The sequence below is a fragment of the Pristis pectinata genome, chromosome 4, assembly GCF_009764475.1.
Source record: "Pristis pectinata isolate sPriPec2 chromosome 4, sPriPec2.1.pri, whole genome shotgun sequence".
Taxonomy (NCBI): domain Eukaryota; kingdom Metazoa; phylum Chordata; class Chondrichthyes; order Rhinopristiformes; family Pristidae; genus Pristis; species Pristis pectinata.
In genome coordinates, this window is record NC_067408.1 from 76,467,742 (window position 1) to 76,480,793 (window position 13,052).

Below are 13,052 nucleotides of genomic sequence, written 5' to 3' on the forward strand. Positions count from 1 at the left end.
TTCTGGATTGATTTTGTGGTCAGCTAACCAGATCGTTGACATCTCCCTGTAGCCTGCAGCTGATTAACACCATCCTCACCATCAACGACACTCTCAGTTTTAGTAATCATCTGCAAATTCTTAAACAAGGCCTCTATAAGCATGTCCAAATCAATGATATATACTGCAAAAAGCAGGGGATCCTGCTGAGCCCTGTGGAACATCAATGGAGACAACCTCCAGTGTTTTGTGGAATCTTGGAAGTTTCTTTTGACAACTTAAATGCACTTTAAGTTATTCATAATCTGATGCAGATTTGGAAAAGAAATTAATATTGTTGTAATTGATGGTTTGTTTGCAGGATAATCATGTTTTTTTCTTACTTTTACAATTTCCTCTTTCACAATAAAATATTTGCTGAATTTTAATTTCCACCATGTATTAGTAAAATACAAGCCATTGTAGTTGGGGGGTATTTACAAAACCATGCAATGGACTGAGGGCAGGTCATAAATTTCCAAGATTATAAACAAAATAATTCATAAGTATTAAAACTGCGATACCAAAAACATTGTTCTTTTTAAATCGGTACCATAGAAATTTCAGCCAATTTTCTTTTATTTTGCAGATCAATTACCTACACAATAAATAATACCCATTCTGGCTTTATATTAATAATGGCAAATGTGGTTTGTGTTGCTCTGGAGCTGTCAACCAGAAAGTTGGTTCTGACCCCAAACTATGGACTCCTGCATGAATCAGGTTTCAGGACAACAATGCGACTCTATAACAGGAGAAACTACCCTGTTCAATTCAGCTGGTGTCCAGTAGTCGAAGAAAAAGGAATGGCATTCTTCATCCGACCTGATGAAGGTAGTTAATGTGAAAATGAACTAAGCTTGGTTGAGAAAGAGGAACGTCAGGCGGTAAATCAATCAGATTACTTCTGTGACTATCTTTGAGAGCAGCATTGACAAAGGTCCCTGGAACATGCTTTGAGGGAAGTGTAAGGAAATTGCAAATTTAGCCAATATTTACTGTCCTGTTAGCAGGAAACTCTCACAGTGGTGCAAGTATTATAAAAACGTGGATTTTTTTAATGGAGTCCTTCTTTATAAATTTCCCTCTGACTCTTCATCTCTCTGAGAAATAAAAGCAGAAAATGGTGGAAACACTGAGCAAGTCGTGCAGCCACTGTGGAATGGGAAACAAGGTTATAGTTACAGGTTGAAAATCCTTCATTAGAACTGGGAAAGAGAGACAACAAGTTAGTTAAATTTGCAAGCAGGTTGTGGGAGGACTAAATGGAACAAAAGGATTATATCTGATAGGGGGTAAACCAGGGTTGCTGAGTGAGAAGCTGTTGATGAAACCCATCTGGTTAATAGTTTAATGAGGGTAATCAGAGAGAAAGAAAACAAATAAAGAAATGTAAGAAACTGTGACGTGAAGATGAGAGCCAGAGGAAATGCCCAGCAGATCAGGCACTCTTTGGAGAGAGAGAAAAAACTGAGTTACAGACGGATAAACCTGTTTTCAGCCCTCAAGGATAACCGTTAACTTGCAGATGGTACTTTAATCTCTGTCCCACTCCCATTCTGACCGATGTGTCTATGGCCTCCTGCACTGTTCAAACAATCCCAATGTAAGTTCAGTGAACAGTGTCTCAATTTTTGTCTGGGCATGTTGCAGCTTTATGGACTTGATGTTGAATTCAACAACTTCAAGTAACATATTTTCTCTTTTGTAACAGAACTGGCTAAGTTCTGCTGTAGGTTATCCATCTGTAATATTAACTCAGTTATTTTCTTTAAACTAACACTGTCTGATCTGCTGGATATTTCCTTCAGGTTTGACCTGCATTTCACAGCTTCTTACATGTTCCTTTGTTTATTTTCTCTCTCTCTCTTCCTCTAATTGTCCACATTAACCGATCAACCAGGTGGCTTTATCAACACTTTTATCAGAATGACAACTCTGATCTCTTCTGATCAAATTGCATTCCTTTGCCCTGGTTATCCCTCCTCTGCCTTCATTGCAACTTAAAACTGACCTTTTTTTCTCTTTTCCAGTTCTGAGCAAGGCTCTTCAACCTGAAACACTAACTCTCTTTTTCTTTCCACAGATGCTGCCCGACCTGCTGAGTATTTCCAGCATTTTCTGCATTAATTTTGTGAATTTTTCATTTCAGTTACCCAAGAATTTCAATGGTAACAGTTAGGTGTAGTGAAAGGCAGAAGGCCTTGATGAAGAAAACATATGATTTCACATTCGCAACTGTCAGCCCAACACTGACACTGTGTATAATTTAAAGATTAGTGCAGAGGCATGTTTTGAAGCACTGTGTGTGGTGTGAAGGAAGAAAATGACAGATGCCAGCAGATTGTACATTGGTTTTGGTGCAGAAGACATCTAAGGGCTATGATGGGACATCTGACACAAAAAGGCCATATTGTGGTCATCTCTCCTCCACTGCCCACCCTTAGGTCCATGATCTTTTCTTCACCATGGAGGGGTAGCATTTGTGGTTTTGGACTTGCAAGGTCAATTCTATTGTGCATGTTGCTTTAGGCCTTCTGTATGTATTATAACATATAATATCGCAGGCTGGGGGGGTCTCCCACAAAACTTAGCTGGGCATTTAAGGGTGGGCAATAAATGCTGGCCTTGCCAGTGAAGTCCAAATGAAAAATGAATAAATTAAAAAAGAAATATGGTGCAGAAATTATCCCCAAAAGCAGTTATTAAAATCAGTTCTGAGGACCTAGCTATTCACAATATAAATCAATGATTTGAAGAGGCAATCCAGGTTTGCTGATGAAACAAAACTGGGTGGCATTGAGGGCTATGAACAGGATACAAAAAAGGGACAGATTAAGTGAATGGAGGTGGATATAAGGTGGAAGGATATGAGGTCATCCATTTTGGTAAAAAAACTATAAAGTTTTTAAATTGTGAGAGTCTGTGAAAGTGTTAGTTTTCAGAGGGACTTGTGTATACTTGTACTCCAATCACTGAAAACTAATGCGCAGGGATAGTGAGCAATTAGGAAGGCAAATAATATGTTAAACTTTACTGCAACTGGATTTGACTGCAAGAGTAGAGATGACATGCTTCAATTATATAGAGTCGTGGTGAGATTGTATCAGGACTATTGTCATTGAGTCATACAGCACAAAAACAGAGCCTTTGGCCCAATTCGTCCACGCCAACCAAGTTGTCGACCTGAACTCATCCCATTTGCCTGTATTTGGCCCATATCCCTCAAAACCTTTCCCATCCATGTACCTGTCCAAATATCTTTTCAGCATTGTAATTGTACCCACGTCTACCACTTCCTCTGGCAGCTGGTTCCATATACCCACCACCCCCAATGTGAAAATGTTGCCCCTACAGTCGCATCCAAATTATTAATATAGATGACAAACAACTCAGTACCGATCCCTGCAGCATACCACTGGTCACAGGTCTTCAATCTGGTAAAACAACCCTCCAATAACACCCTCTGACTCCTACTAACAAGCTACTTTTGTATCCAATTGGCTAGCTTACCTTGGATCCCATATGACCTAATCTTCCATATAAGTATAACCTTGTGTATAAGTCTGTTTTCCCTACCAAAGGAAGATGCAGAAGGTGCAGTGAAGTTACACAAGGTTGATTCCTGGGTTGTCACTTAGCAAATGATGAGTGACTGCTAAGCAGACTGTGCCTATACTCTCCAGAATTTAGAAGAATGAGTCAAGAGTTATACAGCATAGAAACAGGCCCTTCAGCCCAACTCGTCCATGCTGACCTAGGTGCCTACATGAGGTAGTCCCATCTGCCTGCTTTAGCCCATATTCCTCTGAACCTTTCCTCACCAATGAGAGGTGATCTTGCAGATACTTATAAAATGCTTTTGACGCTTGAGAGGGTAGATGCAGGAAAAATGTTTCCCGTGGTTGTGGTATCCAGAGGCAGGGGTCAGAGTCTCATAGTAAGAGTCAGTTATACAGGAGAGGGATGAGAAGACATTTCATCAGTGAGGATGTAGTGAATCTTTGGATGTGGAGATTCAGTCGCTTAGTATATTCAAAAAAGGGATTGATTAACTTTTTGATCACAGGAGAATCAGGAAGTACGGTGTCAGTGCATAAGTACTGAGGTAAAAGATCAGTGATGAGCTTATTGCATGACAGAGCGGTACAAGGTGCCAAATGGCTTATTCCTATTGCTGTTTCTCACGTACATATGTTATTAAGTTCTTAGTTGATAGGTAGTATCGATGAGATTTACTTAGGATGAGATACTTCAAATAAGTGGAGAAGCTGGATGCCCTCACATTAAACTGGCTTGGGCTTTAACAAGTGGTTTTATGTTTTTTCTTGTACTAACTGAGGGCAGCACAGTGGTCAAACTAGTAGAGCTGCTGCCTCAGAGCTCCAGAGACCCAGGTTCAATCCTGACCTTGGGCAGGGTTCGCATGTTATCCCTGTGTCCGCATAGGTTTCCTCTTGATGCTCTGGTTCCCTCCTATGGCCTTAAAGGCTTATGATTCAATGGGTTAATTACCTAATATAAATTGCTCCTAATAGGTAGGTGAGTGGTAGAATCAAGGAAATTGATGAGAATATGAGTAGAATAAAAATGGGATTAATGTAATTAGGTGGTTAATGGTTGATGTGGACTCGATGGGCCAAAAAGTCTATTTCTGTGCCGTATCTCTCTATAACTCTTAGCTGTGGTCATTATCATCAATGCAGGGGAGGTTGAAAGGAGATATAGTAGAGGTACACAGAATTATGAATTGTTTTGACAGTGTAAACAAGCAGAAACCACTTCCAATGGGAGAAGAGTTGGTATTGAGAAAACAAATTTAAGTAGACAGGCAAAAGAGCTAGAGGTGACATGAAAATATTTGCTTTTAGCAGCAAGATGTTTTAAATGTGTTGCTTAAATGATAGTGAAAGCAGATTTAGTAGTAATTTTCATAAAGTAAGTTATTATATACTTGAAGGAAAGAAGCCCACAGTGCTGTGGGTGAGAATGGAAGGAGGGGGGAGTATTTTGATTGCTATAAGTCTTTTAAGAGAGCCAGCACAGGTGGGATGGATTGAATGGTCTCCTTATTAACAATATCATTCTATTAAGCTTGTGATCAGTAGTTGAAACAATATTTATCATCTCACTTCAGATTTAGAACTTGTTCCTCACTTATGCAATTGACATATGCATTAAGAAGCTAAATGTGTACTATTTTTTATGCAGGCACTGTGGATGCATTTAGTGATTTGGAATGTGAAGTAGTCTGGCATGCATCGTTCTTCTCCCCTGAGGAAGGTGAATTTGATCTTATTGTGCATGAAGGGAACAAGGTCAGATTGAAATGTATTGCTAAGGTACAAGATTGCATCTATTTATGTAGATTATTTTTAAGTTCTTTTGGGTAAATGAAATTAAATATATACTTAATATAATTTACTATTGAGTGTAAATTGCCTTCTCGGTCAGAAAAAAATGATGTCTTATCTACTTTGGGCATTCAGCTGGATTAAACTCTGATGTGGGAGGTGGTTCTGCCTATTCATCCTCTGTTGTTTAGCATGTCTTTAATTAATAGGGAAATATGGGATGCATTTGAAGTCAGATACGAATGCATCTAACCTCTAGCTCGGCTGCGAGACTTGAGGCTGAGTTCAGGGTTGAAGAATGTTTACTAAATTGAGATGCCAGATGCACTTCATATGTGACCCCTCAGCCTTGTCTCATTCATTTGCAAAACCAGATGGAAATAGAAAGTATTCGTGTATGTTGTTTGGTTTTTCTATTTTTCCCATAAATATTCATGTTTTAGATTAATTTACATCAGTTAGATGTGATTTGAAATATTATTTTATAAATTTGTTAATTTTAGTTTTTTCTTAGTTAAATGTATTTGACTTGTTTTAAATGTTTCTGGTTACCTGCACTCTGCTTTTCGTCTAAGTTTCACTGCTGTTGTGTAGAGCACAGCACGCAATGAACATACTGGAACCCCTGGCTGGAAGATTCTAAAGTGTGCCTCCATTTCTGACTAAACAGCTGACATACATCTACAGCAGGCTGATTGCTTACTGAATAATACTTTAGTTATCATATGCCAAATGGCACTCATTGTATCATTCCTGAACTGCACTGCTTGGGCTCCTAATAAGTGCCACTTGTTGTGTTTCAAGGGAATATCACTTGTCTCTGAATAGTCAGATGAGAGATATCAGGGAAAGTGAACTGCCAGAAGATGGAAACATTTTAGTAGCTGCACAGATCTACATAAGCATCCTTTTTGTGCTTCAACACCAGCATCACATTGATGAAGTGGAATCTGTTGATAACCTTGCTGGATGATCCAGGGATGTCATAATTGTCACTTGTATCACTGAGACACTGAATGTCTGCCTAATCTGCCTCTCATCACCACAGTAAATGTTGACATAATTGCCTATTCTTGCAAGCAAGTTATCAGTCATCAGTTTTGCTCATTTTTACAAGATATTTTAGCATAGACTTCCATTTCTGACTAAACAGCTAACACACATCTAGAGCAGGTGGATTGCTTATTCAGTCACACTTTAGTTGTCATATGCCAAATGCCATTCATGGTATCTTTCCTGAACTAAACACAGAAGGATCCAGAGGCAAATAAGCTCAAAGCCGTGGTGATAGATAGCCAATGATAAAGCATAGCCATAAGCTCTACTTGGTAACTGTTATGTTCCAGCAGGCTGCATATCTCTGTCCAACCTGACACATGACCTGTTAAAAGAATCATCAATCACGTGTAGTTTTGTTGGAGACTGGTGCAATTGTGTATATATTGAGAGGCTAAAATATTAGCCAGTGGCAAAATTTATTTCTGGAGCCTTCAGTCACTGTTTTAGGATCAGAGTTTGATGGTCTTTTCATATTGCAGGGAGAATGAGCAGGGGACTATTGAACAGGACTACCTGATACAAAAAGGAGGAGGAGAAGGGCTTGGATCAGGAGGCCTAGTTCACACAGAATATTCTGAGAGCACCTCACACATACCCATTTAATTGAGGGACATTGCCTCAGGAGGTGGCATTTCACTGCAGAGATGATCAGAGAGAGTGGCTACATGTTGGAGACATGGCTTGTGGCACAAAGGAGGACCGAGGCCACTCTGTGCATGGAAAATTATTTATGTAATTTTCAGGTGTGCATTGCATGCAATTGGACACCACTGCATATGCCCTGTGTCCCCCGTGTGTAAATGGAATCGAATGCACAGTGCACCCCGAATGTAAATCCAGCTTTATGTAACTCAGTCTACTTTTAATCAAGTTTGAATAATGCCCAAAAATTATGGGGCTACGTTTTCCAGCTTCTGGGCCATTATATCTTCTGATTTGAGGCCAAGTGTGAACTTTTCATTAATTCTGCAAACACCTGTTACATATATTAGAATTATTGCATATTTTATGTCTTACCACTGTTAATCAAAACCACTTTTTTTTTATTTAAAGCTTGGTCATATTAATGTTCGCTTTGTTGAGAACCGTGTGCTTTTTAATTCTGCCGCTTTGAACTTAAGTGCTATGAAGACAGCCATTCTCAAAAATTATGGACAAAACCATGCATACTTTAAGGTATGTCATTAACTTGCTTTTCAGCTGGGCTTATTATGATACAGGCCCTCCCAGGTTATGAACAAATTCTATTTCCCGAATACCATAAGTCAATTTTGTTCATAAGTCAGAAAATACAAAAAAATCACACAAAATGGTAATCATGCCTCCATAGTATTGTAATGAATACCTTCTTTCCAAATTTCATTTCCATATCTGTTCAGTGAATAAGCCACTGGAGAATGAAGCTGGTAAATGTAAAAGATCTTTATTCAGAACAAGCAGGGCTTCTGGAGAATCTATTCCTCCTCTCTTCTCCTTTCCCTTTCCCTTCCCTGACACTCTGCAGTACAGTGAGGTTTCATACTTTTCAAACACAAGAAGTGATTAAGTACACTTTCAATGGTTATAGTTACCTAATTATCTTTAATTGGAAGTGGAATTGGTTTATTATTGTCTCTTGTACTGAGGTACAGTCAAAAACTTGTCTTGCATACTGTTCGTACAGATCAATTTATTACACAGTGCATTGAGGTAGTACAAGGTAAAACAATACAGAATGCAGAGTAAAGTGTCACAGCTACAGCTACAGAGAAAGTGCAGTGCAGGTAGACAGTAAGATGCAAGGTCATAACGTGGTAGATTGTGAGGTCAAGAGTCCATCTTGTCATACTAGGGAACTATTCAATAGTCTTATAACAGTGGGATAGAAGCTGTCCTTGAGCCTGGTGGTATGTGCTTTCAGGCTTTTGTATCTTCTGCCTGATGGGAGAGGGGAGAAGAGAGAATGTTCGGGGTGGGTGGGGTCTTTGATAATGTTGGCTGCTTTACTGAGGCAGCAGGAAGTATAGACAGAGTCCATGAAGGGGAGGCTGGTTTCCATGATGTGCTGGGCTGTGTCCACAACTCTGTGCAGTTTCTTGCGGTCCTGGGCAGAGCCATTGCCATACCAAGCTGTGATGCATCCAGATAGGATGCTTTCTATGGTGCATCGATAAAAGTTGGTGAGTGTCAAAGGGGACATGACAAATCTTTTTAGCCTCATTTTGAATGTAGACAGGTAACTTTGCAGAATTACATATTTACAATGCGAGCACATGACAGCTTATAGAACTCCTTTGGGGGTTCAAATGCTGGTGGCTGGTCCGAGGGGTTCTGAGCACAAAATCCCAGTCACCCAAAATATACCTCTTTTGTTATGATGTTGAGGGATGGCTCTCTGGATGTAAAAACAGCCAGAATACTAATTGACAAAACAAACATGTCCTTAACTGTGTATTAAGTGGCAAGGATATATTTTTAATGATGTGTTAATAGAGGAGATGGCCACTTAGTGCCATCCCTGCTCTCATCATGGGGATTTCAATGAGTGCCACTTAACATGAACATTTTTTTTTGTCTTCCACAATAAATGTTTGTTCGAAAACATGTTTGTTTGTTTGAACATATTTGAGAAAAAAATATTGAAACATTTCATTTTTCTTATATTGGTCACACATTCTTATTATCTTGGTGGGGGATTGTGGGGTGAGGGAATAGATGAAGGGACAACTTCATTTGCATTACTTGAAAAGTAATATTTTTCACAAATTATAGACAGTAATCTAGTTTCCACTAATTATATAAAGTTTAATATGATACAACTACCCAAGGTGTTTCACAAAAAGAATTATGAAAGATGTTAGAGGAAGCAATCCAATAAAAACCAGATTTTGATGAGGCTTTTCAAGTGGCGACAGAGGTACTGAGATGGAGAGGCATAGAAATGAAATTTGGAAAGAAGCTCTAAAACCATTAGAATCACTGCCAACAATGAGAAGGATTGGACAAAGTACTGTATAGTGTTGCCTGGGGTTGGTGCATAAAGAGGTTTAGTGGAAACAGGAATGTGGAACAGAGGCAATGTCATTGGTCTTGAAATCTATTCTTTGTAGAATGAACACTTTAATGATAATTACCATTTAAACTTTAAAATGCAGGCCAAAGGTTACTTGAAGAATTCCTCACAAAACAGTTAAAAAGGAGCTATGTAATTTCCTAATATGGGAGTTATAAAATGAAATTTAAATCTGCCTATGTATAGTTAGAAACTGGTGCTGATATTGTCACGTACCAGCAACAAGAGAAACACACTGAGTCATGTACAAGTGGTAAAAACTATTTTATTAATAACTACTTATGATAATAAGAAAAATAAAAGTAAAAATGTTAGGATGTTAGAAGTAAAATTGTTAGATCTTAAACATTAACCCCAAAAACTAAACTCAAAGTGTGTGTGTGGCAAACTCCCAAACTCCAAGTCCAGGAATAGTTTTCAAAGTTCAGTTCAGCAAGCCATAAGGTGAAACGTGAGCAAAGCCTTCTTCAAAACCACTGTTGACTGAAGAGGAAATGTAGATGTAGAGAGAAAATAGAGAGTAATTACGAAATCCAAATGTTCCACGATGGAACCCATACGACACCTTGGTGTCTACTCTGCAGTGACTACTCCACCGCATCTGCCTCCCCAAAAGGCACTTGAATCGTGGCCATCCACACAAATACCTGTTTCCTTCTACAGGTCAACAACAAAGTGAACTCCACTGCTTTGTTGCAAAGTATCTGCCACCCCGAAAGGCATTCGAGATGAGGCCGTCCACACAAATACTTGTTTCCCAGGTGAACGACAAAGTGGACTCCACCGGATTATTCCAAAAATCCATATGTGGATTGTAGTGACAGACACAGTTATTGTTTCTCATCCATCAATAGAGACTAGCAGGCTGGTCTCTCTCTCTCTCTCTCTCTCTCTCTCTCTTTCTCCCCCCCCGCCCCGACTGTCTTCTCCAAAAACATCTTTAATTCTGTTGACGTCATCACGCCACACACACACACACTACTGTGCTCTATCTTAAAGGGACATTCACCAATAGTAACCTAGTCCATAACAATATCATTTTAGTTACAACACTGTGTTTTAACCACATCAGAATATCATTTTCTAATGAACCTTTGGTTTAAAAAAAACAAAGTGATATTATTTGCTGTGCAGTTTAACCTAGCAAAATGACAAGTCATCATTAAACAGATGCCCTTTGCATCTGTTATGTTTTATAATAAATTGTGAGGTAGAAACAATGAAAACAATATCCATAATCCAATACAGAGTCCCTTTTGAAAAAACCATTCAGGCTCTTTCACACTCCTTTTCTTTCCCCACAACAATGAATTTTTCCCCCTCCAATATGCAATTTCTTTTCAGATGTTATTGTTAAATCTGTTTTTACCACTCATTCAGATAGTGTAATCAAAGATCATAAAAACAAGTTGTGCAGGAGCGTGTTTCCTCGTCTTAATTAACTCAGTGGGTAGTATTCTTGACTCTGAGTTGGAAAGTTGTGGATTGAAATGGCATTTCAAGATTTGAGCACAATAATCTTTACTGAAGCTTTGATGCATACTGAGTGAGTGCTGCAAATTCCCATCCCTTTCAGGTGGATATAAAAAATCACGTGATATTCGAAGAGCGAACAGTTATTCCTGGTGTCCTGGTGTAAATATATCCCTCAGTCAGGATCACAAGAAGCACAGTATCTAGTCATTACTGTTTGTGTGAAAATTGGCTGCTGTGTCTTCTACATAATAAAGTACTTCATTGTCTGTGAAGCATTTTGGGAGGGGGGGGGGTCCTGAGGTTGTGAAATCCACTATAGAAATGCAAGTCTTTCTTAGCACAGGAACAATGAATTCTACCTAAATGCTCTCTGTCAGTGTTTATACTGCAAATGTGTCTCCTCCTACTTTGTTTTATCTAATCTTATCAGTATTTGATTCCTTTTGGTCTCATGTTCTTCGTCTCAATTACTCTGTTCCAAATTCTATACGCTCCCTCAGTAAAGAATTCCCAAATGGATTTATTAATGCCTTTTTTCATAATTATGATCTCAAGTTTGGCATTCCCACAAGTAGTTGCATCTTCTTAAGGACAACCCTCTAAAATCCCTCCACATATTAAAAGACCTTCCTGAGATCTCACTGCAGCCTTCTTGAGAAGAGCTGCAGCTTGTTCAAAGTTTCTGAAAGGTTGTGTTTTCATCCTTGTAACATTTTTGCATCTTTTCCAATGGTTCTATTACCTTCTTTAAAATATGGAGATCAAATTGTGCATAATGTATTATGCACTCCAATCAATGCAGTACATATTTAATGTAACCTCTCAGCTTTTCAATTCTATTCATTTAGAAAGTGATCCAGTGCTCAGTTTGTATTTTTAAGAATGAAAGCAATATTTTTAAAATTCATTTCTTTCTCCAAAAAGGTCGACAACGTGAATCCTGTGCCTGGAATGAGAGTCGTTCCTACTCATGGCGTAATACCCGTTGGAGGTTATGTGTGTTTAAAAATATTCTTCCACCCAACTACAATATTCAAATTTGATACCAGACTGAGGGTAAATTGAAATACATGCACATATATTTTAGCAATATTACTTTCCTAGTTAACAATTTCCGTAATGCTGAAAATCGATACAAGATGCTGAGATTTGGTATCCTCCATTTAACTATTTATGGTATTTCCTTAGGTAGACATTCGCAATTCAAATGTGTTGAAACTACGGGTTGGAGGATCAGTGGTACAACCAAAGGCTGAAATCGATCTGGTTAGTATTTAACTAGTTTATCTTTACTTTGAATCATGTATTATTGGGGTCAGATTCCTGCTCCATGACTCCAGAAAAAAAATGAATGAACCCTTTATTTTGACTGGCCAATCATCCTTTGAAGACCTATGATTAAAGTAGAATTAGAATTAGAATCAGGCTTATTATCACTGACATATGTCATGAAATTTGTTGTTTTTTGGCAGCAGTACAGTCCAAGACATAAAAATTACTATAAGTTACAAAAATAAATAAATAGTGCAAAAGAGGAATAACAAAAATAATCAAAGTTAGCACAAAAAGGTGGAGTGTCCATATTGCAGATTCCATTCCACTTCTTCAGACTTCAAGTCTGTGTTTTTACAAATACTTAATACTAACATTTGTTTTTTTAGGCAGCTGTACACCTATTCCAGATGGGAAGATTGACATTTATGGCTATGTCTGAAAATTGCAAGTCTTGGGATTCAATGGGGGTGTTATAATCCTCTCTAATTTTCAGCTGCCTGCTGGTTACTTGTTGATTTCTCTGCACTTCTCCAATTCTGACCTTTTGTGCATCTCTGATTCTCATTGCTCATTGATTGTCATACTTTCACGTGCCTTGGTTCTAAGCTCTGGAACTCTCTACTTAAACTACTCTGCCTCTGTACTTCTTTGACCTGTTTAAAGACATTCCTTAATACCAACATCTTTGACTAAGCTTTCAGGCATCTGTCTGAATATCTCCACTTATGGCTTGACATCAAGTTTTGTTTGGGCATCTTTCTGTGAAACACCTTTTGGTATTTTGCAATATTAAAGCCAGTATATGACTGCAGTTTCTC

The 13,052-nt window shown here is 38.4% G+C and overlaps 1 protein-coding gene across 1 annotated transcript in view; it reads left to right on the forward strand.

The window, feature by feature from the left end:
• The window catches only part of LOC127569658 (cilia- and flagella-associated protein 47-like), a 401,309-nt gene that overhangs the window by 51,086 nt on the left and 337,171 nt on the right, over positions 1-13,052 (forward strand). Inside the window, 5 exon segments of the mRNA XM_052014458.1 lie at positions 608-852; positions 5,230-5,360; positions 7,485-7,607; positions 11,884-12,015; positions 12,148-12,225. Of these exon segments, the coding sequence (XP_051870418.1) occupies positions 608-852; positions 5,230-5,360; positions 7,485-7,607; positions 11,884-12,015; positions 12,148-12,225 (709 nt within the window).